The 26,379-nt window shown below is 55.2% G+C and overlaps 1 protein-coding gene across 2 annotated transcripts in view; it reads right to left on the reverse strand.

The window, feature by feature from the left end:
* Nucleotides 1-26,379, reverse strand: part of Plxnd1 (plexin D1) — a 40,529-nt gene that overhangs the window by 8,537 nt on the left and 5,613 nt on the right. For both annotated transcript variants that reach the window (XR_868877.2, NM_026376.3), the window contains exons 2-22: nt 17,231-17,407; nt 15,132-15,263; nt 14,811-14,911; nt 14,596-14,725; nt 13,223-13,400; nt 13,023-13,131; nt 12,604-12,706; nt 9,125-9,229; nt 6,812-6,901; nt 6,529-6,622; nt 5,961-6,115; nt 5,321-5,472; nt 4,624-4,723; nt 4,402-4,541; nt 4,010-4,177; nt 3,838-3,928; nt 3,390-3,647; nt 3,147-3,296; nt 2,510-2,624; nt 729-836; nt 544-656 (exon numbers count right to left, since the gene is read on the reverse strand). Coding sequence is in view for 1 of the 2 variants with exons in the window: in NM_026376.3 (NP_080652.2) it covers nt 544-656; nt 729-836; nt 2,510-2,624; nt 3,147-3,296; nt 3,390-3,647; nt 3,838-3,928; nt 4,010-4,177; nt 4,402-4,541; nt 4,624-4,723; nt 5,321-5,472; nt 5,961-6,115; nt 6,529-6,622; nt 6,812-6,901; nt 9,125-9,229; nt 12,604-12,706; nt 13,023-13,131; nt 13,223-13,400; nt 14,596-14,725; nt 14,811-14,911; nt 15,132-15,263; nt 17,231-17,407 (2,769 nt within the window). In the remaining variant the exon portion in view is untranslated. The remainder of the gene's footprint in view (nt 1-543; nt 657-728; nt 837-2,509; nt 2,625-3,146; nt 3,297-3,389; nt 3,648-3,837; nt 3,929-4,009; nt 4,178-4,401; nt 4,542-4,623; nt 4,724-5,320; nt 5,473-5,960; nt 6,116-6,528; nt 6,623-6,811; nt 6,902-9,124; nt 9,230-12,603; nt 12,707-13,022; nt 13,132-13,222; nt 13,401-14,595; nt 14,726-14,810; nt 14,912-15,131; nt 15,264-17,230; nt 17,408-26,379) is intronic.

The following is a 26,379-nucleotide window of genomic DNA, read 5'->3' on the forward strand; positions in this document are numbered from 1 at the left end:
ACCACTGCTTTAGCACCACAGATTGCTTGATACCTAGAGTCGCCACACGTGGAGGAGTGTGGCAGGGCCCTAGAGGGGCATAGACTATGGTGTAGCCTAGCAAGGGACCTGAAGGGTGAACAAGGGCCACTGAATGTGTGGCAGGGGAGATGGAGGCAGGCAAGCTGCTGTGTTCTGAGGTTGAGAAAAGCAGGGGCGGGGCTCTTTAAATGGTAGAGCCTGTGTTTCCTTGGGCTACTGCACAAGGGGGACAGTCATCCCACTGATCCTGCCACCAAGAGGAAAAAGCAATGTGGAGACCAGGACGTCTGGCAGGGACCTGGGAGAGTCCTTGCCCCTCTGCTCAGCTCCGTCAGTGAGGGGAGAGGCAGGTCAACATGGAGCCAGGACAGCGGTTCTCCATACAGAAAGCTGAACATCAAATCAGCAGAGAAGGAAAGTGGGGGAGGGAACCAGGATGGGTGTGGACAGACAGGCTCCCAAAAGGTGCTTTGACCCAAACTCCCTGTGGTGACCAGCAAATGCGGGAGGGAGGGTGTGTACCTTGGGGAAGAAGGTTCGAGTCACGAAGTGCTTGTACTCCAAGAAGGGGATGCCCTGGCTGCGGTTCAGCTCCTTGGTGAGATCCGTCATGTCTGTCTGCAGCTCCGCAAAGCCTGTGGGACAGACCAGTGACTGTGAGTGATCCTGCCCAGCTGTGGGCAGCGCCACCCGACCCTGGCACTTACCTTTACGGATCTCCTCTCGGATCTGAGACTCCATCTCTTCCATCTGCAGCAGGGTCTTCTGCCAGTAGCGCTCGGCACGGCGGCTCTTGGTGCAGAAGACGAACAGAGCTGTGGGCAGCAGAGGGGCGGCTCAGGTCCCCAGGACCCATGAGAAGGCATCAGTGAACACCTGCTGTGTGCAGGTTACAGGCCTGGAGGGACAGGCTCTACTCACTGGCCTCAGTGCCTCTGGGTAGGAGGGGAGCAGGTGTCCTTAGCCTTTCTGCCGTCTGTCCCTCCCTGACAACACCAGCTAGCAGGACAACCCTGATGTCTCTTAGAAAGAGAAATGTGTCAAGCAGCACTCATTGGGGGCTTTCTCTGGGTAGACAAATTATGGGTAACTTGCTTCTTCTGCCCTGATGTAGTTTGTGAGTTAAACTTTTCAAAGGCAGTATATAGTACCTGCCTTTCTTGGCAGGGATGTAGCATCCATTGATATGTGTGTGTACATGTATGTATGTATATACATATACACACATATGTGTGTGTGTATTCTATAATATACACCATATATATACACATATACACATATATACATACATATATATGATATCTATGTAGTAGTATTTTTAGGAACAAACATCCAGGGTGTTCCTCTTCCTCCTATTTTCTCTCTCATAGCTTTTTTATATTGAACATAGTAATTTAAGTTAAAACAAGACATGGGAGCAAGGGAGCACTCCTGCACATGTGAGGACCTGGAGGTCCCCAGGACTCATAAGAAGCAGGGCATGGTGGCACGAGCCTGTAATGTGAGTGCTGGCAAGACAGAAAGGTAGCTGCCTGGAGCTTGCTGGCCGGCAAGCCTAGATAAAATCGGTGAGCTCCAGGTCCCAGTGCAAGATCCTGTCTCAAAAAACAGGTGACAGACACTGAGGAGTGACACCTCTGGCCCCCAAATGCACACACTGTAGAGCCCATCCATTTACAGGCCAGGTGTCTGAGTTCACTCACACACCATGTGACCAGCAGCACAGAACTTTAGACTGTTCTTATGGTCCAAGGGAGAGCCTTACCCAGTAGGCAGTTGTTCCCATTCCCTCCCTCACCCAGACGACCACTAATGGGTTTGTCTCTATGGCTTTGCCTATTCTGTAAACTTCAAATAAAAACAGTTGGGCATCTTTTTTGTGTCTATCTCTTTCATATTCCATGTTTTCAAAGCCCATCTAGATTGTGGGATCTTTTGGAAATTCACTATTTTCTGTGGCTGAAAACATCATTGTATGGCTATACCATACCCAAATTACCCACTTATCATTTGATGGCCATTGGGCTATTGTGACCTCTTGGTTAATGTAGGTAATATTGCTACAAACCTCTGTGAAAAAAATTTTATGTGGACGTGTTTTCTTTCTCTTGGGTAGATACCCAGGTGTAGATTTACTGAGCCATCTATACCTAACCTAAGGGCTTTTAGGAAATGACAGGCCATTTCCGGAGGCAAGTGTACCTTTGCCCCCCCCCCCAGCACTGTAGGGGGGGCTCTGATCTTTATGCCACATTGAGTATATTAGACACACAGGATCATTTCCCCTGGACAAACTTCTTTAGTAGCTCCCAAATTCGTCTGCCTCACATCCAAAGCCAATGGCCCGAGCACAGAGGATCCTACCAATATCTGCCACCTTCTACCTGTCCCACCCCAGGGTGCCTAACCATGTCCACCCCTTACCCACTGCCACTCTCAGAGGGATTCAGGTATGGCCTCCCGACTCTCCCTAGCGCAGGCTACCTACCAACCACAGACAGCAGCAACAGGACACTGCAGATGACGATGGACACCACAATGGCCGTCTCGCTGCCCCCCAGTTGCAGTGTGGCGATGGTCTGGTTGAAGTTCCCCACCTGGATCTGCGCACAGTGGGGGTTAGGGGGCAGCACATCATGCTTTGCTAGAGCAATGTCTCAGCTCTTCTTACTGTTGTGTGCTCTGAGCCTCACAGACAACAGTCGACCACAGGGACTCCTGGTCAACCAGGCAGTGCCAGACAGACTGTGATCCAGAGTTTGGTGCAGAGGCCAACTCAGTACAGGTAATGACCTGTATGTGGTAATGACCGCCTTGGAGGGGCTTCAGAGATGCTGTCCTAGAGCAGGTGAGGGGTAACTCAGTGGGGGCCCTGCCCTCTGGGCTGCCTCTGCTCTACTCCATCATTCTACACAATGACTAGCAGGCCTCACTGTAGGTGGGACACCAAAACACATGGGAGCCAATTGTGTAATAGCAGCTGGCACTAACCAATGACTTGGGCATCAGTTTCTCCATCTGTCAAGGATATGAAGCTCTACTTTCCTGACCAGCGTTATTGAATGATGACTCAGCGATTTCTGTACCCAGAAGCCGGGCCCACCCCCAGAGCCCTGCCCACTCACTGTGATGGGCAGCTGTCCTTCAGCCGTGCCCAGCGACTCATTGACTGAGCAGTGGATGACTCTGTCTGAGATGATTTGGATGTCGCAGGACACCTGGCCAATCTTGATGTGGTACTCATGGCTCTCCAGCCCCAGGCTGTCTTGCTCCTTCTGTGCGTGCAGATGGGATGGTGGGATGCGGGTGGGGTTCCCAGGTCAGCTGCCTCCTCCTCCCACTACCCGTGCTCCCAGTCGGGTGCTCACATGGATGACGAGGGTGAGCGGCTCTCCTGGGTGATGTTTGATCCACTTCTCCCTCTTGGCTGTGGAGAACTGTGGGTTGGGGAGGTAGTCTAGGCGGAACCGGCTGCCCCTCTGTGCCTCTGCAGGGTCCAGCAGCTCCTCGGCTGCCTCGTCTGCATATGCCCGGCCATTGATGAAGAAGTCTACAGGCGCCGAAGCATTGCTCAGGGCTCCAGGAGATGGGCAGGTGATGAGTGTGGAGTTGAGAACCTTGCAGAACTGCACGGACAGGCAGGGTACGATGAGGCCACGGGAGTGGAGAAGTGAAGGGAGTGGGTAACGAAGAGAGAGATGGAGAAGGCAAGTGGAGTAGACAGGCAGAGACTTCAGGACCCTGGCTGCATAGGACCATCTCACCTCCAAAGCCCCCCCACACACACCCACACCCACACCTACCCTGTCTCCTTACCGTGGGCTCCCGGCCAATGTGGTGTACAGCCATTGATACATTCTGCACCATGTGGAAGCGTTCGCCAGCCACAGTGATGGTCCTGCCGCCACTGAGGGAATATCAGGACCTGTCAGGCTCCCTGCAGCCTGGACAGGGAGGCAGGGTGGGCAGGGGTGGCTCTGGCTCTCACCTGACAGGGCTGCGGCCTGGGCTGATGGCTGTGATGACTGGGTTCTGCATGTACCAGAAGGTGAGGTTTCCGTGCACGCAGCCCCGGCTCTCGAAGCGCACACACACAGGCACTGGAGAGGGCAGGGTACCCCCTGGCACAGTGCAGGTGATGCTGGTGGCTGTGCGCCTGTTTGGGGGGGGTGATGAACAGGTGACAGGGTGTGGCCCTTCCCTGTTGTTCACCCACTGCAGGTCCCTCAGCCTTGTGTTTCCTCATTCTAAACAGTTTCTCCTTCCCACTGCCACGCGCTGGCTTGGGCTACGTCCAGCTCCTTCCTTCCCAGATCCACCCCAAGCCAAGAAGGGACAGAGCAAGGCATGCTTAGCTGACAGGCTGTGGGGAAAGCTTACGTAAGATCTGTGCAGGGGTCCGTGTCATTCACCAGGACCTGGAGCATAGAGCCCACGTTGAGGTCACTGCCGTGAATGGTGATCCTTGTACCCCCGGCCTTTGGGCCCATGGAAGGCTCCAGTGAGTGGACTGTGGGCAGCTGGGGAGAAGGAAAGGGATTGGGCTCTGGCTGCAGGCTTGTGGGGAATGAGCTGGGTGGTGAGAGGTGGTGGCCTACTTACCACATAGGAGAACTGTTCCCGAGACCTGCCTTCTTTGGAGACGTTCACCGTTACCACGTCTGAGAAGGCCCCTGCGGCAGGCCCTGTGGCACACACGATCCTGAAGGTGGGGCAGGCAAATGGGCAGAAGGTGAACCAGTGCCAAATAGTATCTGCCCATGGCCTCTGCCTCCCATTCCCACTGGGGCCATAATGCCGAACCAACAATGTTCTCCGTAGATGGTCACCGTAGGTTTGGCCAAGAGAGGCACGCCACTTCTGCTGTTTCCTCCAGATCAGTGGCTCTGAGACAAGGCTCAGATGGTCTCTGATACCAGGCAGCTTGCCCAGCTAGCCTGGCTGTCCACCTGATGCCCTTATCTGCAAGCCTGGCCCAGAGCCTTCCAACAGGAAGCCCAGCTAATTACCTTCTTGCAGACATCCCCTGTTGGGGCAGCTGTTGCACCCTGACCTTTATACCCCGCCAGCCCCTCCCCCCTCCAAACTTTACTAGTAGCAAAGTGGTTCTCATCAAAGCTCTGCTTATGTGGCAGGAGGCAGAGCCCCGAGGGCTTCTCTGAGGAGGCAGCAGAGAGCTGGCAGGATAAAGGAGTGGCCCAGGCAGAGACAATAGAAAGGCCCAGGCACAGCAGTGTGCCCTGTTGGGTGAGGGACAGGGCTGGGGGGAAGGATTAGGTTGGCAATGCCTGACACTCACTCCTCTGAAACGGTGTATCTGTCAGCCAGGGGTTCACAGGCCACACTGCCAATCCACACACCATGTGCCACATCACTGAGCCGACGGCCCAAGTTCCTGCCACGGATGGTCAGCAAAGTCCCACCGTCCAAGGGGCCACTCAGAGGCTCAATCTGCCAGGGGCGATGGGGGGCAAGGCAAGGGAAGGTCTGAGGCCTGGGTGTCTCTCTCACTGTCATGTGTGCCCACAGGAGGTGGGGCCACACAGACCCTCTGCTTAGCAGAGGCCTGGGGCAACAGATGGCTGGGCTGCATGGGTCCCAAGGCTGATGATGCCACGGGGTTCCTGATGGCTATGCCTGATTCAGCATCTAAGCCAGAAGCTGACTGGGCTAAGGGTGGGTACTTGACCCATGCTAAGCCAATCAAAATCCTCCCCTAAGATTTTTTTTCCCCCTAACCAAATCAGGCTGCTGAGCTGCTGAAATCCTCAACTGTCACCCGGTCAGAGGTTTCCTGGGTGGCTGTGAAATATCAATGGATCAAAGCCTAGCTTCCTCTACTTCCACCTCCCAGTGTCTGTGCCCCACTAAGACATTAGCCACGGGAGGTAACCTATGAGCCAGGAATGTTGTGTGTGCCTGGCGTGTTGTGTGCTTACCGCTCGGATTTCAGGGGCTGGGCAGGTGCCAGGGAGTGGCTGCAGGGGCCCTCTTAGACGACAGCCATCATTCCAAACACAGAGGTGACCCAGGTCCTCACGGCCCAGGCACTGGGAACAGTCAGGGCTGCCCATAGCACAGTTGTAGACCACAACTGTGGACAAAGGACAGCACGGTGAGCCTGAGGTGAGACGACTCTGGGGTTGGCAGCCATAAGGTTCATGGCCAGCTCCTACCTATGCTGCCCTGTGTCCAGGCCCCAGCCTCATCAACAGTCCTTCTCATGGGGAGGGACCCCATGTGGAGGAATTACTGACTCCCCCATTTTATGGACACGATTTATAGGGATCGGCTCACTGAGTCCTGGCGAATCTTGCAGTAAAGGCTTGTGACCTCACTTAATTCGGGGACAAGAGGGCTCAGAGAGGGAAGTAAGGTTCTGGGGGGTTACAACGGTCATTGGTGTAAGGCTGTCTCAGTGAGTGCTGGCCACCTATGGGATATGGTGCTTGTGGCTGCCAGGGCTGGGCCCTACCTCCTGGCCTGTGGGATAGACGGGACACTCACCTGTCATGGGGTTAGGGCTGTCTAGGAATCGGTCTGGCGGCCCCTTCAGCTTCAGACTCAGTGGAAATACCTGGCTCTTCTGGGTTGTGTGCAGCTGCAAAATGAGGAAGGGCAAGGGTGGGTGGGGCCTGTCTCTTGCAGGGGCAAGGGTGTCACCAAGATGGATGAGAGCAGGGGTGCGGGGGGGGGGGGGACGGGGGTAGAAGCAAAAGGCAGAAGCAGGCAGGGTGAGAGGAAGGAGGCCGAATGGGTTTCTCCTGCCCTGCTGGGCCTTACCACTTACCACCACTTGGTTGCAGCGGACCAGTGAGTTATTCGCCCATACAGCCTCAAAGCTCTCTTCCAGCCCAAAGCTGCACTCGAGGGAGGAACCCTGCAGACACAGGACAGAGGAGCCTTCTTAGAACCCATCCCCCATACCTGTGTCAGAACACAGAGGCAGCCTCTACATTGACAGGGGGGCTAGGGACTCCACCAGGCTTTTGCTGCCAGAATCTCCTTCCTGGCCATCATGCCAGGGACTGTAAAGATACTGGGGACACTGGCAGCATAGGTAGGAACTGGCTATGACCCTATGGATGCTGACTCTAGAGTTGTCTCTCCTTAGGCTTACCGCGCCATCCTGTGTCCACAACTGTGCTATGGGTAGTCCTGACTCTCCCCAGTGCCTGGGCCGTGAGGACCCTCTGTATTTGGAATGATGGCTGTCATCTAAGAGGCATCTGAGACCCCACCAGTGACTTAAACCACTTCCTAATGCCCCAGCTCCAGGAGACTTTGCCTGATCCTTGGGCTGAGTTCCTGGCCTCTGCCCTGCAGAGGTAAACCCTAGGCATCCCTGTATGGCACGTACCAGGCCTCTGCCTGGGCCGGTCTCCTTTTTAGCACCAGTGAGACTCACCACAGTGTCCAAACCCAGCTGCAGAGCCCCTGGGACCCCAAGGCCCCCTTGGATCAGGATACCTCATACCCCATCCTGCCCCAGCAGCAAAGGGATGAGCTGTGGGACCTGTTCTACTCCCAAAGCCTGCCCTGTCCAGCAAAATGTCCTGTTGGCTGTCTTAGGCTGTTTGCACCTTTCTCTTCGCCCATTGGTGAAGGTCCTAGCTGCCTGCCATCCCTTTCTATACCCCTAAGAGCAGTAAAAGTTGGTGGGAAGCTTGGGTTCAACCTCACATAGGCCTAGCTTTAAATCCCACCTTTACTCGTCCACTGTGTGGCCTCATGCAAGCATGTGAATATAAACAGGTCTTCTGGGCAAAGCATCCTAGGTTTTAGAGGCTTCCATGCACAGGTGTCTAATGTGTGCTTGCAGGAAGTGCTCAATAAATGTTAACACGTTAAGCTGGGCCTAACTCCTCAGTCTCCTCTTGCTCCCTCAAGAGTCATATCCATAAATATTTACTGAGTGATAAACTTGGGTCTCATGTGTCAGACAGACCAAGGCCCTAGCAGCCGTGCGCCATTACTTCCTGTTTATGCCCCTGCTGTTGGCAGATGTAACACCCTGAGGAAAAAAAAGCAGGTCAACCTCTCCTTCCTGGGGTCCTAGCCGGAAGCTAACACAGGAAAGAGGCTGCTGACAGGCCAAATGCTGGTTCTGTTCCCAGTGTGCGGAGCTGCAGGTGGGTCCCCTCCCTAGCACATGGCAGAACAGCCTGTAGCAGGGCTGCCTAGTGTCCAGGCCCCAGTCCTGACCCCCCGGTGATTTAGAAACATGGTCAGGGTGAGGCAAGTGGGTGGATAGCACCAGGGATCAGGTAGCAAGGAGGGCGGGATTCCTGTGTCTGCCAAAAGCAGAGAATGCACCAAGAGTGCCACACAGCTGGAGAGAATCAGCCAGGGCCAAATTGGGGGCTAGGGCCTCCCCACCCTGCTCCTGTGGCCCACCAGGCCTTGGCAGGGGAGGCTTTTTGTTGGAAGGCAGCTCTAACCTGGCTCTCAAGAGCCCCTACCCTATAGAGGCTCCCTGACACATCCCAGATGCCTGGCACGTGGCCCCCACGTGTGACAACCGTTACGGGCCTCAACTCCCGAGTGGCAGTGACAGATGGCACGTCCCAGGAATTAGGAGAGCTGGCATCCTTCCAAAACTCATCAACCCCCCCCCCCAGTACACACTCCTCCTGGGGTGGGGGTGCGGCAGAGATGGCCACATCCCCTAACCCAGAACACTTCCTCCATCAGTGTCCCCTCTAGACCATGAGAATTAGGGGCATGGCCTCTTCTGGCCATCTCTGGGAAAGACATGGGAGCCTTGAACTGGGCCAGTATGTTCCACAGAGCTTGGAGCACCCAGGGTCTTGCTCAGCCTGGGCAGGGCGGGCAGAGCCCATGTGGACCTCATCTACCCGTGGACTGTGGCACTAGGCAGGGGGCTGAGCCACTATGTCAGGGAGCCTCCAGGGTAGGAGTACTGGGGCCTGGGCCAGGGTTCCCTTGGCAGCTGCTGGCTGCCTGCTGTCCCCCATCAGCCTTGCTTGCCTGCTCCAAGTCTTACACAGCTGGAATGGGGCTCAGAGAAAAAAGCTGGGCCACCATTATGGGCGCTGGGATAGCCTGAAACCCACAAAGACCCTGCTCAGCCTCTACTTACATGGAAGAAGGTGGCTTTAGTCAGGGGCACCAGGATGTCTTGGGAGCCACCTGTGGGCACGGGCGCTAGGGGCGAGGGCAGGATCTGGGGACAGTCCTGAGGACTCTGCAAACCAAACACAGGATGGGGATCAAATAGGATGTTTCAGAGCCTCCACCCCCACCAGACAGTCGTGCCTCCCCAGGGTGCCAACAGTCTCCATAGCAATGCCTGCAGCCCCACTTTCTAGATAAGGAGACAGATAACATGTTCCATCTAGGCAGAGTCTTCCTCCTGGATCTGCTCCTTAGACCCAGAGTGCCTAGAAACTGCGCAGAGGTAAGCGCTTCCGTGGCTGGGTTCTTTGGGATTCAACCTTGCAGGACACTAACACTAGGCCAGACCTGGGTTAAAAATTGCCTCTGAGGCTCTCAGAGACCATACCGCACTGTACAGAGGAAACTGTACAGGGGAGGGGCAGAGAAGGTGAGGGTGTGGCTATGTTCTCTCCACATTCCTCAGCAGGATACTGGGGAAATATCAGTGCTGGGGCTTTGAAGTTCTACCTATTGCCACCTCGATATCTGACCTACAGGGGCGAGACGTCACAGGGACCCCATACCCCAAGGCTACTCTAGCCAGGGGTCTCTTGGTCACATCTGTCAAGGCAAGAATTAGTGCTAGGACACCTGTGTGTATATGAGGTCACCCTCTGGGACAAGGACACATCTCCTGGGGTACTGGTTTTCCTCTGTCCTCCCTTTTGCCCTCTCCCTTTGGAGACAGCGTCTCAGTATGTTGCTCAGACAGGCTGGCCTCAAGTACTAGGGTCCCACATGCGGGCTGCCACTCCCATCAGCCTCTCTAGCTTCCTCCCGCTATGTGCTTGCCACAGGGGCCAAGCTGACCTCAAATTTGCCATTTCCTGCTTCAGCCTCCCTGGTGCTGACATTACAGATAGGTAGTCATGGGATATTTCATGTTACTACTAGTTCCTTTCCTAATAACACAGGGGACATTCCCCTTAAGGGGAACACTGACCAAGCTAGACCAGCGAAGAGTCTATTGAGAAACCCCTTACACCACCGTTGAGCTCCTGGATCCAGCGGTGCCTGAAGGTGACTGTTCACAGGCATTAGCTGATTAACTCCATGGCCAGAGCCAGTCTGGGCTTTTCCCTTACAGGGTTCCCTTTCCTGTTTCCACCCAGGCCATCAGACGGCTTTTCCCATTTGCCGACCTGACCTGCAGGCTCGGGAAGCTGTGTATGGTTACACGTAGGACAGGGATGAGTGCACAGGAGACGGGGAGAGGTCAGCGGCTACCATCGTGCAGGTGTGCACAGAGCCTGCTCTGGTTCACACAGGTTGGCACAGATCTCTCCTCGCCTAGCTGGAACTGCCAGGGCGCAATGCTAGGTGGCTAGGATCCCAAACGTGCTCCTGGAAAGATGGAGCTGCAGGAGTGCCCAGACTCCTACAGTGTCTCCAAGCTCAAGAGGGCAAGCGCTGGCATCCCAAGCCAGCCAACAAGCATCAATAGACCCAGTGACCAGGGCCTCCTGGCCTGCTGCCACTTGCTGTGGTCCAGCCCGCAGTCTGTGATGGCTGTCAATACCCATCAAGCCACTCAGCCACTGGCTCCAGCACTGTGCCGCCCTGTGGTTTGGAACACACCAGGCTCTGATCCAGCTACCGCTTCCCATCCTGCTTCCAGAGCTTGACATCATGTTGCCCTGGGAGCACTAGGCTCTGAGAGGCAACACTGGCCCCGGAACACCTGGCACCTTCCTGCCTCTTCTCATCCCAACCCCGGAGCCAACCCTAGCAGCCTCCCCGTGGGAGCCACTGGGACCACGTGCACGTGGCTGCAAGCACAACCTTCAGGGCCCCCTTTCCAGGAGCCAGGGGTCCCGGAGGATATGCAGACCCTCTTGCCTGCCGTCTGCCTGGGAGGCCTGGCGCCTCCACAGCTAACTGGCACTTAATTAAATGCCAAGTCGAGCACTGGTTCAGACCCTTGCACAGGCCTTGGTGAAGCTGCCTCTTCTCCTGCCAGATTACAGTAATGCTCTCCGACAGCCCCTCTGGGGCTGGCCCACTCCTGCCCTGAGGGAGAGCTGCAGACCTGGAGAACAAGCCGACTGCCAGCATCAGACACACCTCCCAGCTGCTGAGCTCCTATGCAGGTGTCAAGACCCACACAAAATCCTTTTAGGAGATGTCTCTGCTGGGCACCCATGCACAGTAGCCACAGATTCTAAAATCATCTAGGTGCCAAGTATAGGGCTGGTGCCTCCTGGAGTAATTCCAGATATCTAATTTAGCCCTTGCTGTGGGCCTCACTTTACAGAGGGAGAAAGACACAGAAAGGGTCAGCAGCTTGCCTGGGATCACACAGCCACAGGTCAGAGCTAAGGCTTTGAGCCTGTGGTAGGAAAGACAGAACTACATCTAATTGGCTTTTCCCCAGTGCTTAGCACAGACTTCAGTATACAAGCAGCACTCAGTGAGCGCTGGTGGATTGTAAGGTGGGCCCCTGGTCCTTCAGGGTTGGCATGTACCAGGCAGATGCAATGGATACTTCTGGTCTTCAGCAGCCACCAAGTCCCTGCTGTGTATGCAGCTTAGGGTTGTAGGTAAGGACATGTCATAACTAGGATGCCCCCCAACCCCAGAGCCACAGGGATAATGGGCCTAGACTAACCATATCCCAACACCCAGAGCGTCTCTCAGTATGACCATAGGCCACTCCTGGGCCTGTCAGTGAGAAGCCCTGTTCTGTGTGCACTCTGTGAGCTGGGTGTGGTTTCTGCATGCTGCTGAAGGCTGGCCTGAGGGTCCGGCTGAGGCTGTGGCAGCCCCTCCCAGGGTGCACAGCCCTGACATAAAGCAAGGGGAGGTATGTCTAAGCTCGAGGCACCGCTACTCCCCTGCTAAGGTCTGGGAATTTCACGTGTGACCCCTGAAAGAGGGAGGAGCCTTCCAGGGTGAAGGTGACATACCATGGGAACAGAGCCATGGGTCTTAGTACCTAACTCTATATTTCAAAGAAAGGCAGAGGGATTTGGGTTCAAGGCCTCCCAGGTAGGTGGTCTTGAATAAGCCACCTCCTCTTACAGCCATAGGGACAAAAGATTGAAGTGTCTGAGAAACCGTAAACAGGGGATGACAATGTTCCACCCTTAGTATCTGCTGTGGATGAAGGGCACAGCTTCAGCCTGGCTCGGACTTTCCAGAAGGTCACACTGTAGCCCTGAAGTGTCGCCTCTAAGAACCAGCTTTCCTGGAGTAGTTACCCAGAGAGATTCAAGGGCAGGGGAGGAAAAAAGGCCACCAGCTTGCCCAGCCACAGGGACTGGCTGAACACGCAGTGATGAGTCAGTCCCCTGCCCCACCCCACCCCGGGCTGTTAGTGCAATGCCAGGACTATGGTAACTTTAAAATCAAGAGAAGTGGGTACTAAAGCCGTGGGTGGGGTAGACCCAAGACAAGACTTACCGTGGGGTTTGGCGAGTCCTGGCACTGAGACTGGTTGGAGACACATGAATGCAGCTGGATGCACCAGGAGCAAGGCCACTGTGTGGACAGGCAGCTGGTACAGCTGGAAGACAAGGGGTCCCTCAGAAAGGATGACCCTAGTGCCTTGGAGAAAGGGGGCAGATGGGCCATCTTGCTTGGTAGTGAGCTTTCCACTAATGAGAGGTATGCAAGGGAGAAACAGGTAGACTCTTTTAGTCTGCCTCTGCCAGTCTGGTGTCAGTTTGCAGGGCCTGGCTGGTCAAAGCTTGCTACATGCAAGGGAAAGGTATGGGATCCTGTCTGTTGTGTGTACTGCATCCCGTCTGTTGTGTGTTCCAGGGTCTGAAGCTGTTCTCCAAGTTGTGTGGGGCCTGTTCCCCCTCCCGCTGCCCACTTACGCTGTATGGGGGTAGACTTGTCCAATTCGGCTGCAGTCGTAGATGGTGAAATTGGCTGAGACAATGTTGTGTCCTTTGACCCTTACAGACATCTCAACGGTCACGTGGTCTGGAAAGTAATCAGAGATACAAATGTCGTCATCCACAGGTGATGCTGGCAGGGTCCCACCCTTGGGCTGGCATCACAGCCAGGCACTCACCCTGGCCAGCAGGAAAGGATGGAAACTGGGCCCTGGGCAGGAGATTGCAGTAGGCAATCTGATGATCATAGGCAGGGCCAGGTACCCGGGCCACCGTTCGAACGCCATTTCCATAGTCACAAGCCATCTCCATGCCGCTGAGGCTGGGCAGGCTTCCTGAGATCTGTAAGATCATACCCTGGGGGAGAGATGCCCTCAGGTGAGGCCCAGGTTGTGCCCCTTACAGATCCTATCGCAGAGCATCTGTCTGATCCTGCCTGAGTGTCTCTCCGAAAAAAACAAAACAAAACAAAAAACACAACGGTTTGTCTCGAGGGAAGCCAAGGCTCTCTACTCGGACGACACCCTGGGGCTTTAGTGTTTCCACTTGAGGCTCCTCATCTCAGAGGTCACACAGGCTCTGTCAACCAGGCGTTGCGACACAGCTTGCAATCCCAGCACTTGGGAAGCTGGGGCAGGAGGATTGCTACAAGTACAAGGCTGGACTGGGCTATGGTATCTCAAAACAGAAGGCCTCTGCAGCACACGCTTGCTAGGCCCCCACTCTCCAACCCCAGACACGTGGACCTCACTCCCACCTTAGGGCCCCTGGACTGTAGTTTGCTATGAAGCTATCTTCCTCATACTCCACACCCTCTCCCAGAGCAAGGCTGGTGGGCACCGTTTTCTTGCCTACCATTGTGCCCCACCTGACTCTATTCTGCATGCAATCCCACCTCTATATTTTACCTGTCCTATTCTCTCCCTTCAAGAGCACTTCAGCTCCTCCCAGGCCAAGGGTTGGTCCCCAGAGTATGTACTCACACGGCACCCAGTAAGTGCTCAGTACAATGTGAATGGACAAGGGGATGAGTGACTGTGCCTATCCCAGGCTGCCCAGGGATGAGGCCAGGGCAGGACTGACATGTGACCTGGTGGAGTAGACCAGTTGGACCACTGGAACCCCTTGGGGTGACATAGGATGGCCCTGTCCTTAGAGGAGTCAGTGAGGAGGGGCTGGGAGGGCCCTAGCTGTTGGGCCACCCACCTTGCTGCAGGCATGAACTAGCCACCAGCCCTGTCTGTCCCATATCAGGGATAAGTGATGGCCACTAACACTCCCGGAAGAAGACAAGAAGGGTTAATTTTCTATCTGGGTGTCCCAAGTCAGCATATTCAGAAACTGCCATTTAAACGCCAGCAGTGGCCCTGTGCACTGCTATGTACTCAGGTTGCATGGTCCTAACTGTTGACTAGGTCTTGCAAGAGGCCAAGGCAGAACCTTGAAGAGGTGGCCCAGCCGGAGATGGTGCCTGGCCCTTGCTGTGAGCTTCCTAAAGCCTGGCTGCCGCTGGTTGTGCCCGTGGGCTTTAGGCTGGTGTGGCTCCACTCACTGTGTAGTCCCGGTGCACATCAATCTCCGAGGGCAGTACTGTCATGGCAGGGCAGCGGCTGGGGCCCTCACTGGCACTGGTCCAGAAATGTGGCTGGCTGGAGTTGGTGCAATCCTGCTGGAGTGTGCACCTGCAGGCACCGTGGGGTCAGGTCCTAGGCCACGGCCACCGCCCCTACAGCCCTCCCTGCCCTGCCGTCGGCTGAGGGGCCTCACCGGGTCTCCAGAGTGCACCAACCACAGTAGGCATCGGCCGCACCCACGCAGTCCCCGCAGGTGGAGTGTACCTCACACGCTGCCACCTTCACTCGGGCCATCTGTAGGCAGAGGGGGCCCAGCTGAGCAAGGGAGCCACCTCTCCCTCGTGAGGCTAGGGTAGCTAACTCTGGAGGTATTAGTAGAGGGTATGTGGGGGAAATATAGCCTCTTTGAAGCAGCGTGTGGGCAAAGATGGAGGTGGGGAAGGAGGTGTCCCCGACAGGAGGGTCAGCATGCGCAAAGGCCTGGCACCAAAGCTGGCTGGCTATGGTTCCTCACCTGGTGGGATGTCATCAGGTATAGGTAACCAGGATCCATGGGGTCAAACTGCATGACGTGATGCACAGGCTCCCCATAGGCTACAGTCAGCACTCGCCTGCTTACTACCTGCATGCTCTCGTTCAGGCTGATCTGTGGAAGGAAAGGCCATCACCTACTGGTGCCGGGGACTGCCACCCACGAGGTCAGGCTTTCCCAGGGTTGGAGTCTCCTCTCCCCTCCTGCTCAGATGTTCCAGGGTGAAAGGGAAAGGGGGGGCTCCTAAGTGGAGTGCGCATGCGCCATTCTCACTGACTCAACAGCGCCCCCATCAGGGACTCCCGTCCTGCTAGACTCCAACATCTCCCCCAGGTATGTGTGGGCTGTAGTTCCCAAACCATTCTCTGGGAGGCTGCTGGTTGTCATGGCTAATAGCAAGGCTTGAATTCTATTTCTGACATGCACTATAATCCAAATGAGTTGGTTTCCCTCCCTGAGCCTCAGTTTCCCCAGTGAATAAGAGTCAGGATGGCCATCGTTCCACGGGGCTGTGGGGATACAGGAGATAAGACAAGCAGAGTCCTGGGCGAGGTCCCAGGCCCCTCTGCATGGTTCTCCAGGGACTGGCAAAGCCCCGCTGTCTGTGTCCCCTTTCATCCTCACAGGCTGGGTGCTCAAGGCTCCAAGACGCTACTGCAGTCTGGACACCTATGGGGCCTCCCACTCACCTTTCTCTGGGTTTCTAAAACCTGCAGAGGTTCCCTGCAGAAAGAAACTGGCTGTGGCATTTGATGGCTTGAGGATCCACCTAGCCACACCTCCTAGCCACACCCCTAGCCACACCCCCTCCTCATTCCCACTTTGCTTCCACTGTTACACATCATACACCTTGCCTAGTCAGGCCTGCCTCACCTTTGCCACACGCCTTCCCGACAGCCCTCTACCCTTTTTATTCTGGAGTGTGCCAGGTCAACACTGTGCCCTCCCCAGGTCCCCCCAGGCTCGGGCTAGGCCTCTGAGATGTTACCAGGAAGCCTCTTGGGATGCTGGGAGGGCCTTGGCCGTGGCTCACACCATGCCCGCCTACCCTAGACACCAAACAGACAGCCAACTCATTTCCACTTCCTCAGTGTTCACTGAGTCCTGGGGGCCCAGCTGAGGCTCTGTATCCCATCCCAAGCATGGCACATAGAAATCAATTAAAAATGAAAAAGCAACGACCCCATCTCTAGCTATCTCTAGTCACTTTGTTGAAGGACCTCAGCGGCCTGCTTCTGTGGAATAGAATCCTTGGCTCGACGTTAGAGCTAAAGGACGCGGTGCCTGTGAAGTACCCTGAGGCACAGGGTAAACAGCAGGTGCCTAATGACTGCAGTTTTGTGGGTAGAAGCGGGAGAGGGCTCTGACCACAGTCCTGCTCTGTCTCATTCCTCCTCAATGGATGGAGAGCCCGGAGTCCAGAGGAGATAAGCTATGTCCTTAGGTCACACAGCGAGTAGTAACAGTTAAAAGCAGAAGCTACACATCTGGCCACCAAAGCTGAGCCCGGGTGGGTCAAGGCTGAGTAACCGGGGCCCTGCCTTCTCCCTGGTCACCACAGGTGGTTCTAGGCCTGTGAGGCCCAAGCCCCAACCCCATCCCACCCAGGCAGCTGCCAAAGGGAATTAGATTATGGACTCTGAATCAATTAGGCTGGGCCTGGCTGCAAGTCTGACAGAGAGGTGGAGAGGCGGCGAGCAGGGGTGTCCAGTCGGCTCTCAGGTAGGAAAAGCAGCTCCTTGCCCTCCCTTAGCTCTGGAACTTGCAAGGCCTCATGGTTAATCCAGAAAGTGGACCCCTGAAGGGGTGGCCAGCAGCTCTGTTGTCTCCCAACAACTGCAGCCAGTAGAGAAACAGAGGCCCAGGGGGAGCCTGTGCACTGCAAAGGTCAAGATGCGGCAGGGCAGGCAGCAGGCCCCAGGCTAGGAGATGCTGAAAGCAGACAATGTGCAGACATCGCTCAGGTCAGTTCCTCCCTCCTTGACAGGCCGCTGTGGAGGCCCAGAGGGAAAACTGAAGAAAGCAGGGGGACTCTGGCCCTCTGTGGCCCTTCCCAGGGAGCTCCCGTGGAGCACCCTTACCTTGAGGAGCCTCCCTGTGGCGGTGCCCAGAAAGACGGCCGTGTAGTTGTTGGCACTGGCCACAGCCACGGCCGTGAGCCCTGGAGCACGGAACACGGGCGATGCCCTCAGCGGCTGCAGGATGGTCAGTGGGTGCTGCAGGTGGGCCGCTCCGCAATCCAGTTGCTCCGGCTGCAGCTGTGAAGACAGGCAGGTTAGACTCAGCTCTGGAACCTTCTCTGGCTCCCTGCTTGTTCACACAGGCAGACCCCAGCTCTCAGACCCTGCTTGACACAAACAGAGGCCCGGTTAAATAGATCCCCAGATGCTACCCAGGTCTAGCCTTGACCTTGGGTGACACAGCTACTCGTAGGAGATGGCTGGTGTTTAAGATATGTGGGGAATAGACTGGGGGTGGGGAAGGGAGGGAGGGAGGCAAGACAAGCTGGCAAGACTGGTCTTAAACTGGACCTTTTAAGTGACCAAAGGTACAGGGGTACATTACTTGCAGTCCCAGACACTGGGGAAGCTGAGGCAGGAGACTTCCCTGACCCTGGGAATTTCAGCCCAGCCTGAGCATTACGGCACAGCCACATACCTGGCCACAGCATTCCTCCTGGCCACACACAGCAGAGAGGCCAGAAGAGCCCATATCTGGTCACTGAGGTCATCCTTGCCTTAGTTCACTACTGAAGTGACACCCAAGAGGCGTCCCTTCCATCTCCACTGTGTTTCCCCCACAGTTCTAGCATCTCTTCCCATTCCCTAGGTTTCTTGGGACAATTTTGGAGTAGGCCAGCCCGCCCGCCCCGCCCCCCCCCCCCACACACACACAGCTATGGATTGGGGCTGAAGTGCCCTGGTCTAAAACCCATGGGTAAATTGTGTCCTTGAGGGTTGCTATGGCTGACCCTGGCATGTTACTTTGCTTTTCTGAGCCTCACTTTACTCAGCTATAAAATGGGCGTGTGCACATACTTCCCCTTTGGGAGTTGAGACAAGATCAGTGGTGGACTGAGTTTGCAGAGGTCAAGGTCTTCAGCTGGTGCTGGGTCAGACTTAAGCAGGTACCACTGGCTGTCAGCTATGACTGGTGCTAATCCAATAACGGAATGGATGTGAAGGCTGTGGAATGGCTCAGTCTGTAAAGTATTTGCTACACAAGCGTGATGACACAGAGTTTGAAAGCCAGATACAGTGTTGCACTCGTGGGATCCCAGTGCTGCAGGGGCAGACAGGTGGTTCCCTGGGAACTACTAGCCAACCATCATGGATGTTTGGTGAGTTCCAAGCTAGTGAGAGAGAAGACCCGGGTGGGTAGAGAGATTGGGAGGATCTGGGAGGAATGTGGGAGGGGAAAGAATAGGATCAAAATATTTTGTATGAAATTAACTTAAATAAAAAAATTAAAAATAAAAACCAAAAATTGAAAGAAAAAAAAAAGAAAGGTGAATGGGATGGGGGGGTGGCTAATGAGATGGTGCAGGGGTACGGGTGGGTGCTTGTCACACAGGCCTAATGACCTGAGTGTGTCACCTCTTAACCCCAGGACTCTTATGGAGAGATGGTAGACAGAGACAGGAGACTCATCCCAACTTCACATGAGCAACAAGAAAGCCACTTCCTCAAAGTAGAACTCCAGACCAGACTCCTGAAAGTTGTCCTCTGACCCCCAGACACACGCTCCTACATGGGTGGAGTCTGAGATGCTGGGATAAGTTCGATGGCAGAATATTTGCCCTGCACACAGAAGCTGCCTACTCTGAAGCTTGTGGCCACCTCAAGGGGGCTTCTCTGACCCCAGCCCTCAGCTCAGCTCTCTCAGGTCTTCATGCCACCATCTAACCTGTATCTGTGCCTCACACGCCGGTCCTGCCTCAGGGCCACTGTCTCTGCTCCTGTCCCTGTCTATCAGGTTCCTGCACAGCAGCGCCTGACAGGAACACATCCCAAGGCCTCTGGGGAATGTCAGAAAACACAAGGACCAAATCCTATATACTCAGTTTGGTCCCATAGTCTCTCCCAATGAGAGTTTATCAGTCGTCTCTGTAAGGGAGGCAATAGTGGGACAATCGAGGAACACTGCAATGGAGCACAGTAAGTGTGGGCTCTGGCTCACAATCTTGCACCACAGACCTCGGCAGCAAGAATTTCCACCCCTTCTCCCAAGGCAGGCACGTCATGGCTTTCCGAGATGTATCAAATTGCCACCACCGTACATTTGCACTTTAAGAAAAGTAAGGACCATGCAAACCAAGCTCTGGCATTTGGGGACAGGCTATCAGGAACCATGACTACTAAGCAGCTACCAGGTGGGTAGCTTAGGCAGGGTGGAAACGCTGGACAGAGCCCAGACTCAGAGGCAGGGTAGGGATGGACAACACAAGACTTCTCCGTGGTACTCAGCACAGCAAGCAATTTCAAGATCATGAATTGTTTATTTCTGGAATTTTCCATTAATACCCTTAGACCTTGGCTGACCGAGAGTAAGTGAGACTGCAAACAGAGTCACTGTGCACTCTGACTCCTGACCTGAGCGAGCTTCAGCCCCAACCCACTTGCCTTTGTCCTGGACTTACGTGAGCTGAGATGACCCCCAGGCTGGGGCTCCTCCCCAGCTGTCCCGGAGCAGCACAAGGGCTACAGCTGTCCTGTCCCACTGAGACCATGGTCTCCCACAACTTACATAACTTTCGCTGAATACAGATTACTTACTTTTGTCATTAAATAAGTTGCTTTTTAAATTAAAATATTGTAAATCCCTGTGGTGGGAGATGAGCTCCGAGAGACCCCCAGAGTCGGCTCTGGGTGCTTCGCTGAGCCCTGCCTGGCTGTCCAGCCAGAGTGTGGGTCCTGGGAAAGGCAGAGCCATTGCTGGGCTGGGAGTGATTTGTGGGCCGCCATGAGAGGGGAGGCTGTGGAAAGGCTGGGAACTGACTCCCGCAGCCTGCCCTGACGTTCACAAGCCATTAATTCTGTGCCGAAGGAATTTTCGAAAAAGCCTTTCCCCCAACCTTTTTTTTTCTCTCTTTCTCTTATCCTAAAAATAAAATCTAAAAAAAAAAAAAGCTTTTTTTTTTTTTTTTTAAAGGAGAAGTGAGCAACAGGGGCTGGAATGATCTATGTGGAGGGAAGCTGCCTGCCTGGGCCAGAAACCCTCAGACTACAAGTGGCTCCTGCAGGAGTAGGGCTGGGACACCCACAGAGGCCCTGAGGGTGGCCTTGCAGAACTTGGTGATCAGGGCCATGGGCCCCACAGCCTGGAATTTCTCCCCTAGCACCTCATTCACTGAAGTGGCCCACACAACCCCAGCCTATTCCTAGCTCAATGGGACAGAGCAGGCCACCGTCCCCATGACACCGTCCCCATGACACAGCTGCAGTGTCCTCGCTGTGTGCAGAGGGATTTCACCCCACCGAATGCTCAGGGCTCCCCTCCATTCTGCCCATTACCCACACTTAAGGCCAACCACTCCATTTCTCCGCAGTTCTTGAAACATCCCACCCATGTCCCACAGCCCGCTACTGGCCCTGCCCTTAGCAGCCAGTGTCTGGGCCCTTAGGCCCAGCTCCACCATGCCTCCTCTCCAGGTAACCCAGCCTGCAAGGCTCTAGTCAATCAATATGAGACTCTTAAAAAGACAAGCCCAGGGAGGAGAAGATGGCTCTGTTGGACAAGAGCTTGCTCTGAAGGCATAAGGACCTGAGATTAATCCCCAGAAACCATGATTAAAGCAAACAAAAAACAATTGTGTTTGGTGGCAGAGGCTTGGACTCCCAGAACTCAGGAGGTAGGGGGGTGGGGGGTGGGCGGGGGGGGGCGGTGGCAGGCAGATCCTTGCAGCTCACTGGCCAGCGAGCCTGGCCCACTTTGGAAAGCCCGTGAGGACGACACCCAAGGTTCTCTGTCCTCCACATGCATGTGAACATCCATCCCATAGGTGTGTGCAGACACATTCTCATTCTGTGTGTGTGTGTGTGTGTGTGTGTGTGTGTGTGTGTGTGTGTGTGACAATACTGTAACGGCCAGCACTTCTCTTTATTCGGGTGTATTAGGCGCATGACAGGTCCCTCTGGAGAGCTCATGAGTGAATACTTACTAAAGAAGGGAAATTAATTTTGACTAAGGTGTAAACATCCCATCCAGCCGCTTCCTTTCTAAGCAGTGATGAAAGGCAATTCAGCCATGGCGAGCCGGCAAAGCAAGGGAGGTTCATGGCCTGCCTATTGTGTGGGTAGCACAGGGCAGGCAGGTGTTTGGGGCAGCACGAAATCTAGCAGCTAGCTCTGTTTCCTGTAAGAGCCTCAGTTTGTCCCTCTCTGAAATGGAGTAGGTAATGGCCACTGATTTCAGCTCTTCCTTGAGAGCATGCAGCCCCTCCCTGTTGAGCCAGCTGCCTCCTGGGGCCAAGCTCAGTGCTGCCCACTCTCCATTAAAGGGCTGCCCTATTGATTTCACTCCTTCAGTAATTGCAGCTGAATACAGCTCTTCTCTCCCAGGAAGCCAGCTCCAGGAGGGCTTACAGTATGCCCGCCATAGCCTTCCCACAGACCCTGCCAGACCTCTACAGCTCCGCAGCAGGCACTCAGAGGAGGATGAGACACGGCAGCCGTAGTCTCCAGGTTCCATCCCAGGTGCCTACTACTGTGCAGCTGTCCCTGGCCTAGGGACACCTTCCTGTCTGAGGCCCAGAACGGAAGGCTCACAACTGCTCAGAAGTGTCACATAGCTGACTGTGGGATGACAGAGGCGACTGAGATGTCCAGACTCCCCTCTTAACGACCCTGACAGCAGCCAATGGGAGGGTTTCTCCTCTACTGCTCTGTTAGACAGGGGCTCTGTGAGAGCCACACCCCATCCCACTGGGAGCCTCTGCAGCTTAGCTGAGGGTCGGAGGGGGCCCAATACTGTGTGGTATTGTGGTAGTGTGGAATGCTAGCAAAGAGGACTTGGGGAGAGGGACACAGGGAAAGATTACCCTTCCAGCCTTCATAACTTACAGTCCTGTAAGTTGAAAGTCATTCAAATATGATGCTTATTAAAACACATTCGCACACAGCTGCAGAGCAGACCATGACCTCTCTGCAGTTCAACAGCATTCCGTCAGTATGAACATAAGCCATCAAGGGCTCGCTCAAAGCGACCCTGACCTGTGGCTGGTCTGAGATCTGTGTTCTGGGCAACTCCTCCCTCATCTCTGCCCCACGCGGAGTCACACCTCCTAGACTCCCAAGCCCTGATCTCTGCAGAAGGATAAGGACAGGGATCCAGGCTGGATGGGGCAGGGTTCTCCTGAGGACGTGGGGGTGGCAGGCCCAGGAGAAAGGGCGACCTCGGCAGGCAGCAGCTTCCTGCAGAGCCCAGCCGCTTGGGGCTCTCTGCCCTTGGCATTAATATTTGTCTCAGGAATAAAAGAAATTGTCTGGAGCCTGCACAGATATGAGATCAGAAGCAGAACTTCACCTCTAAGAAATCCAGCCTTAAAGCCCCACTCCCAGCTTCAGCACAGGCTGCCCTTTGGGACATGGCAGCTCCACGGACGCAATGTCTCACTTGAGGGTAAACCGAGGCACAAAGATTCCTTAAAACCTACTATGTATTAGCTCTGGCCAGGGGACGAGATGACAGCCTCAGTTCTGGAAGGTTCTCTCGGAGGAAACTGTTCCTGCCCAGGAGCCCATGCACCTCCCAAGGCCATCACGATACCTCCAGGAGCTGCCTAGCACAGAGGCAGGCAGGGCCTTCCTTAAGACACACAACACAGCCCAGCCCTTGGCTGGCTTCCTTATCTGTGAGGCTGGGACGGTAACAGCACCAGCCACACAGGACTACTAGAGGTGCTAAGCTCACAGCTGCTCAGTAAATGTTCCCAGGTGGCTTTGGGGGCATCGGCAGAGTCAGGGTGCCCAAGAATGGAGAAGCCCTGCCAGCTGACCGCTGGGTACCAACAGCAGCCAGGTGTCTGCGTGAGTTTCTTAGCATCCTGCACAGTCCGGGTTTGGTGGCCTGAGCGGCTGCTGCCTGGACCCCGCAGAGCTTACTCAGACGGTGGTTGTTTGGCTAGCTGACCACAGCCAGCCAGGCACCCAGCTCCCCCTTCTCCAGGCTGTTTCTCATTCCCTGGCCTGGCCCAGTCCCCAGCATCCTCCCCGCCCCCCCCCAACTTGTCCCCCAGGAACACAGTGTGGTGTAGTATAAGCAGCACTGTGTTTCTCCCCAGCCCAAGGCCCTGCCCCCCAGCTAGCTCCAGTAGGCAGGCCTCCTCCAGCAAGATGGCTTTCTGCTTCTTCCTCACTGCAGGGGACCAGCTGTGTCTCCGGAGCTGGCCACTACCGGTCCCTTGAGGGCTAGGAACAGCCTGAGTCTCACACCTCCTCTACAGCGCAGCCTTCCTCCTCTCTGGCCTTCTGTAGTCCCCAGTCCCTTGGGTACTGACACACTTGGGGCTTCCGAGGCTCCAGGCAGGTCAGCTGGTTCTGCAGTCTGTGGCTCCCAACGGCTGCCACCATCACAGCCACTTGGTGCTAGCAAGCCCTCAAAAGCCAGGTGGAGAAACTGAGGCCTGCTGCATCATAACACAGCAGGCAAACAGGGCTGAGATGACCCATTCGGGCAGCTAGCCAGCGCCCAGCATGGCTCCAGCCCGAGGCTTCCACTCAAGGTTACTACCTGCAGTTCTGTTATTTACTGATTGAGCCTAAAGTGCTGCTGTGATCGGCCCTCTGGGGCTGCACAGGCCTTGGACTAGAGCCGCAGGCTTCCTTCCTCCATCCATCCTCCATCTTATGTGATTTATGGGGTTTGGAGCTGAGGACAGTGCATTGGGAGAGCAAAGGCCTGGCTGCCTGGGAGCTTGGTGACATCACGTGTCAGCACCAGAGGAAGCTACTTCAGTGGGGCCACCAGATGCCCACCTGGGTGGCCCCAACATGGACTTTGACAAGAGGAAGCTATGTTCTGGGGTAGCTTGGTTCCTGTTCTGGCACTCCGAGACACTCTTGGGGCTGTCCCCACTCAGGGACAGCTGGTTTCCATGGCAATGCTCACACCATTGTCAGGAGCTGGAAAGGCCTTGGGAATCACCTGGTGCAGCCATCACAGGGGAAACTAGCCAGCAACTGGTAGCAGCTCGGACTTTTCCAGAGCCAAATGAGCCATGCGTCCTCAGCCTCTCAGGCCACACTGGCTCCTCAGGACCGGCAGGATGGTATCTAAGAACTTGGTCCACAGACAGGACTCTATGTTCTCAGTCTCAGCCCTGCTGGCTAAGTCAGCCACCACCTTGTCCCTGCCATGATTCCTTCCTTCCCTGTCTAGCCATCCTCCAGGTGCTGTCCAGAGCCACCACCTCCAGGGAGCCCTCCTATTGGATGAGGCTCAGCACAGGTCCTGAGTTTTCTGGGATTCTGGGATACTGGGGCAGGGTCTATACCTTCTCTCTTTGGGCTATGCAACAGGCCTAGTCCCCTCCCTAAGGGATGCCCCTAGGAATTAAGATGCAGGACATGACAAACCACAGAAGATGGCAGCCCAGGGGAAGGGCAGAAGCCCCACATCTGGGAGTGGCTGAAAGGTTCTCACGCTAGACTGGAACAATTCTGGGAGCACTCACTGCCTGCCATCTTAGGCCATTCTTAGGCTCCGTTTTCCCACCTTTAAAATGGATTCATTTTTTTTTAAAGTGCTCAGTGCACAAGTACAAGGCTCTGGGTTCAGATCCCAGCGCCACGTGAAAAGCTGGGTCTGGCTGCTTGAACCTATAATCTCAGCACTGGGAGGCTGAGGCAGGAGAATACTTGGGGCTCACTGTCAGCCAGTCTAGGAAATAAGCCCCTGGTTCAATGAGAAACCCTGTCTTTGAGTGACAGAGGCCAACTCGGGACACTGAGCTGTGGCTTCTCCAAGCGTGTGCATCAATGTAGATGTAGATAAACGCCATCTTACTGTTTTGGGCAAGGAGAGCTGGGCTCTAAGGTGCTTTGCAAATGTCTGGCACAGGACAAACTCTCAAGGCACCTCATTAATTACAAAGGGACATTTGCAGTTTGGGTGGCTGAATGAGGGACTCTGTCAAGACATGGTCTGGCTCAGATCAGATCCCCAGATCCCGCAGCAGCCACCAGAACTTGAACCCCATACTTGCCCCCTAAACTTCATGAACAAGGCTACCCAGCCTGCCAAATAGAAACGTTCTCTACTGTGCCTGTGTCCTGGGCCATGAAATCCATCTGCACTTCCCTGAGAAGTCTCTCCACTCCGACCTCAACACAAGTAACTCAGGACCCCACTGGAAAAAACAAAAGGAACCTGCCTAGTGTGCGCTCCTACTGTCTGATAACTGCATTTCCATACTCCCAGGAGCTGGGGCCCTCACCCCTTTCCAGAGAAGGGATGTTCTTGTTCCTTTACTTTTGGTTTTGGTGTGGGACAAGGTTTCCCTACACAGTTCAGGCTGGCGTCTAACTGACAGCCCTCCTGTTTCGGCCTCCTAAGTGCTGGGGTCGCACCTGGCTAAGAGGCTGCATTTTCAGAGGGAAGTACAGCCAGATGCTCTCAGGCCTCTTCTGTGCCCAGGAGACTTGAGCACCCGGCCCTTCTGCACATGCCCAGTGGCTTCACCCCACCCATCTATCTCTCAGGAGCTGTGGTGCCCAGCCCCCACCAGGGAATTGCCCAAATGACCTCATTACAGTCATGGGAGAACCTAGACACCCCGAGCCCAGAGCTCTCAGCTGGCCAAGCCATCCTTCATTGAAGGCTGGTCACAGGGAGGCCACAATCAGCCCGCACTCTGGTGACCTGGAACCCACAGGGTAGCTGTATGACCCTGGGCAAGTCCCTTGCCCTGTCTGGGTTTCTCTCAGTTTCCCCCACTGTAAGCCTCACTGTGTGAGGACCGAGTGTGGGTAGACAGAACAAGACAGTGGCAAGCACCCCTCCAGCAGTAGGCAGCAGGTTCTGGGGCTGCCCAACACACCCCACAAAACAAACGAACAAACAAACAACTGAGAGGCCTCAGCTTCCTCGGTTGCCCCAACCTCCCAGAGTTGGTGCACAGCAGGCACTGGCCTGGCTAGCTTTCAGTCTGCGTGCCCCACTGAGCTCCTGTGGGGATAGGGCCTGCCCACACTCTCACCATAGTTCTCTGCTTCATCCTGCCTCCCTCAGA

Source organism: Mus musculus, chromosome 6 (genome assembly GCF_000001635.26).
Source record: "Mus musculus strain C57BL/6J chromosome 6, GRCm38.p6 C57BL/6J".
Taxonomy (NCBI): domain Eukaryota; kingdom Metazoa; phylum Chordata; class Mammalia; order Rodentia; family Muridae; genus Mus; species Mus musculus.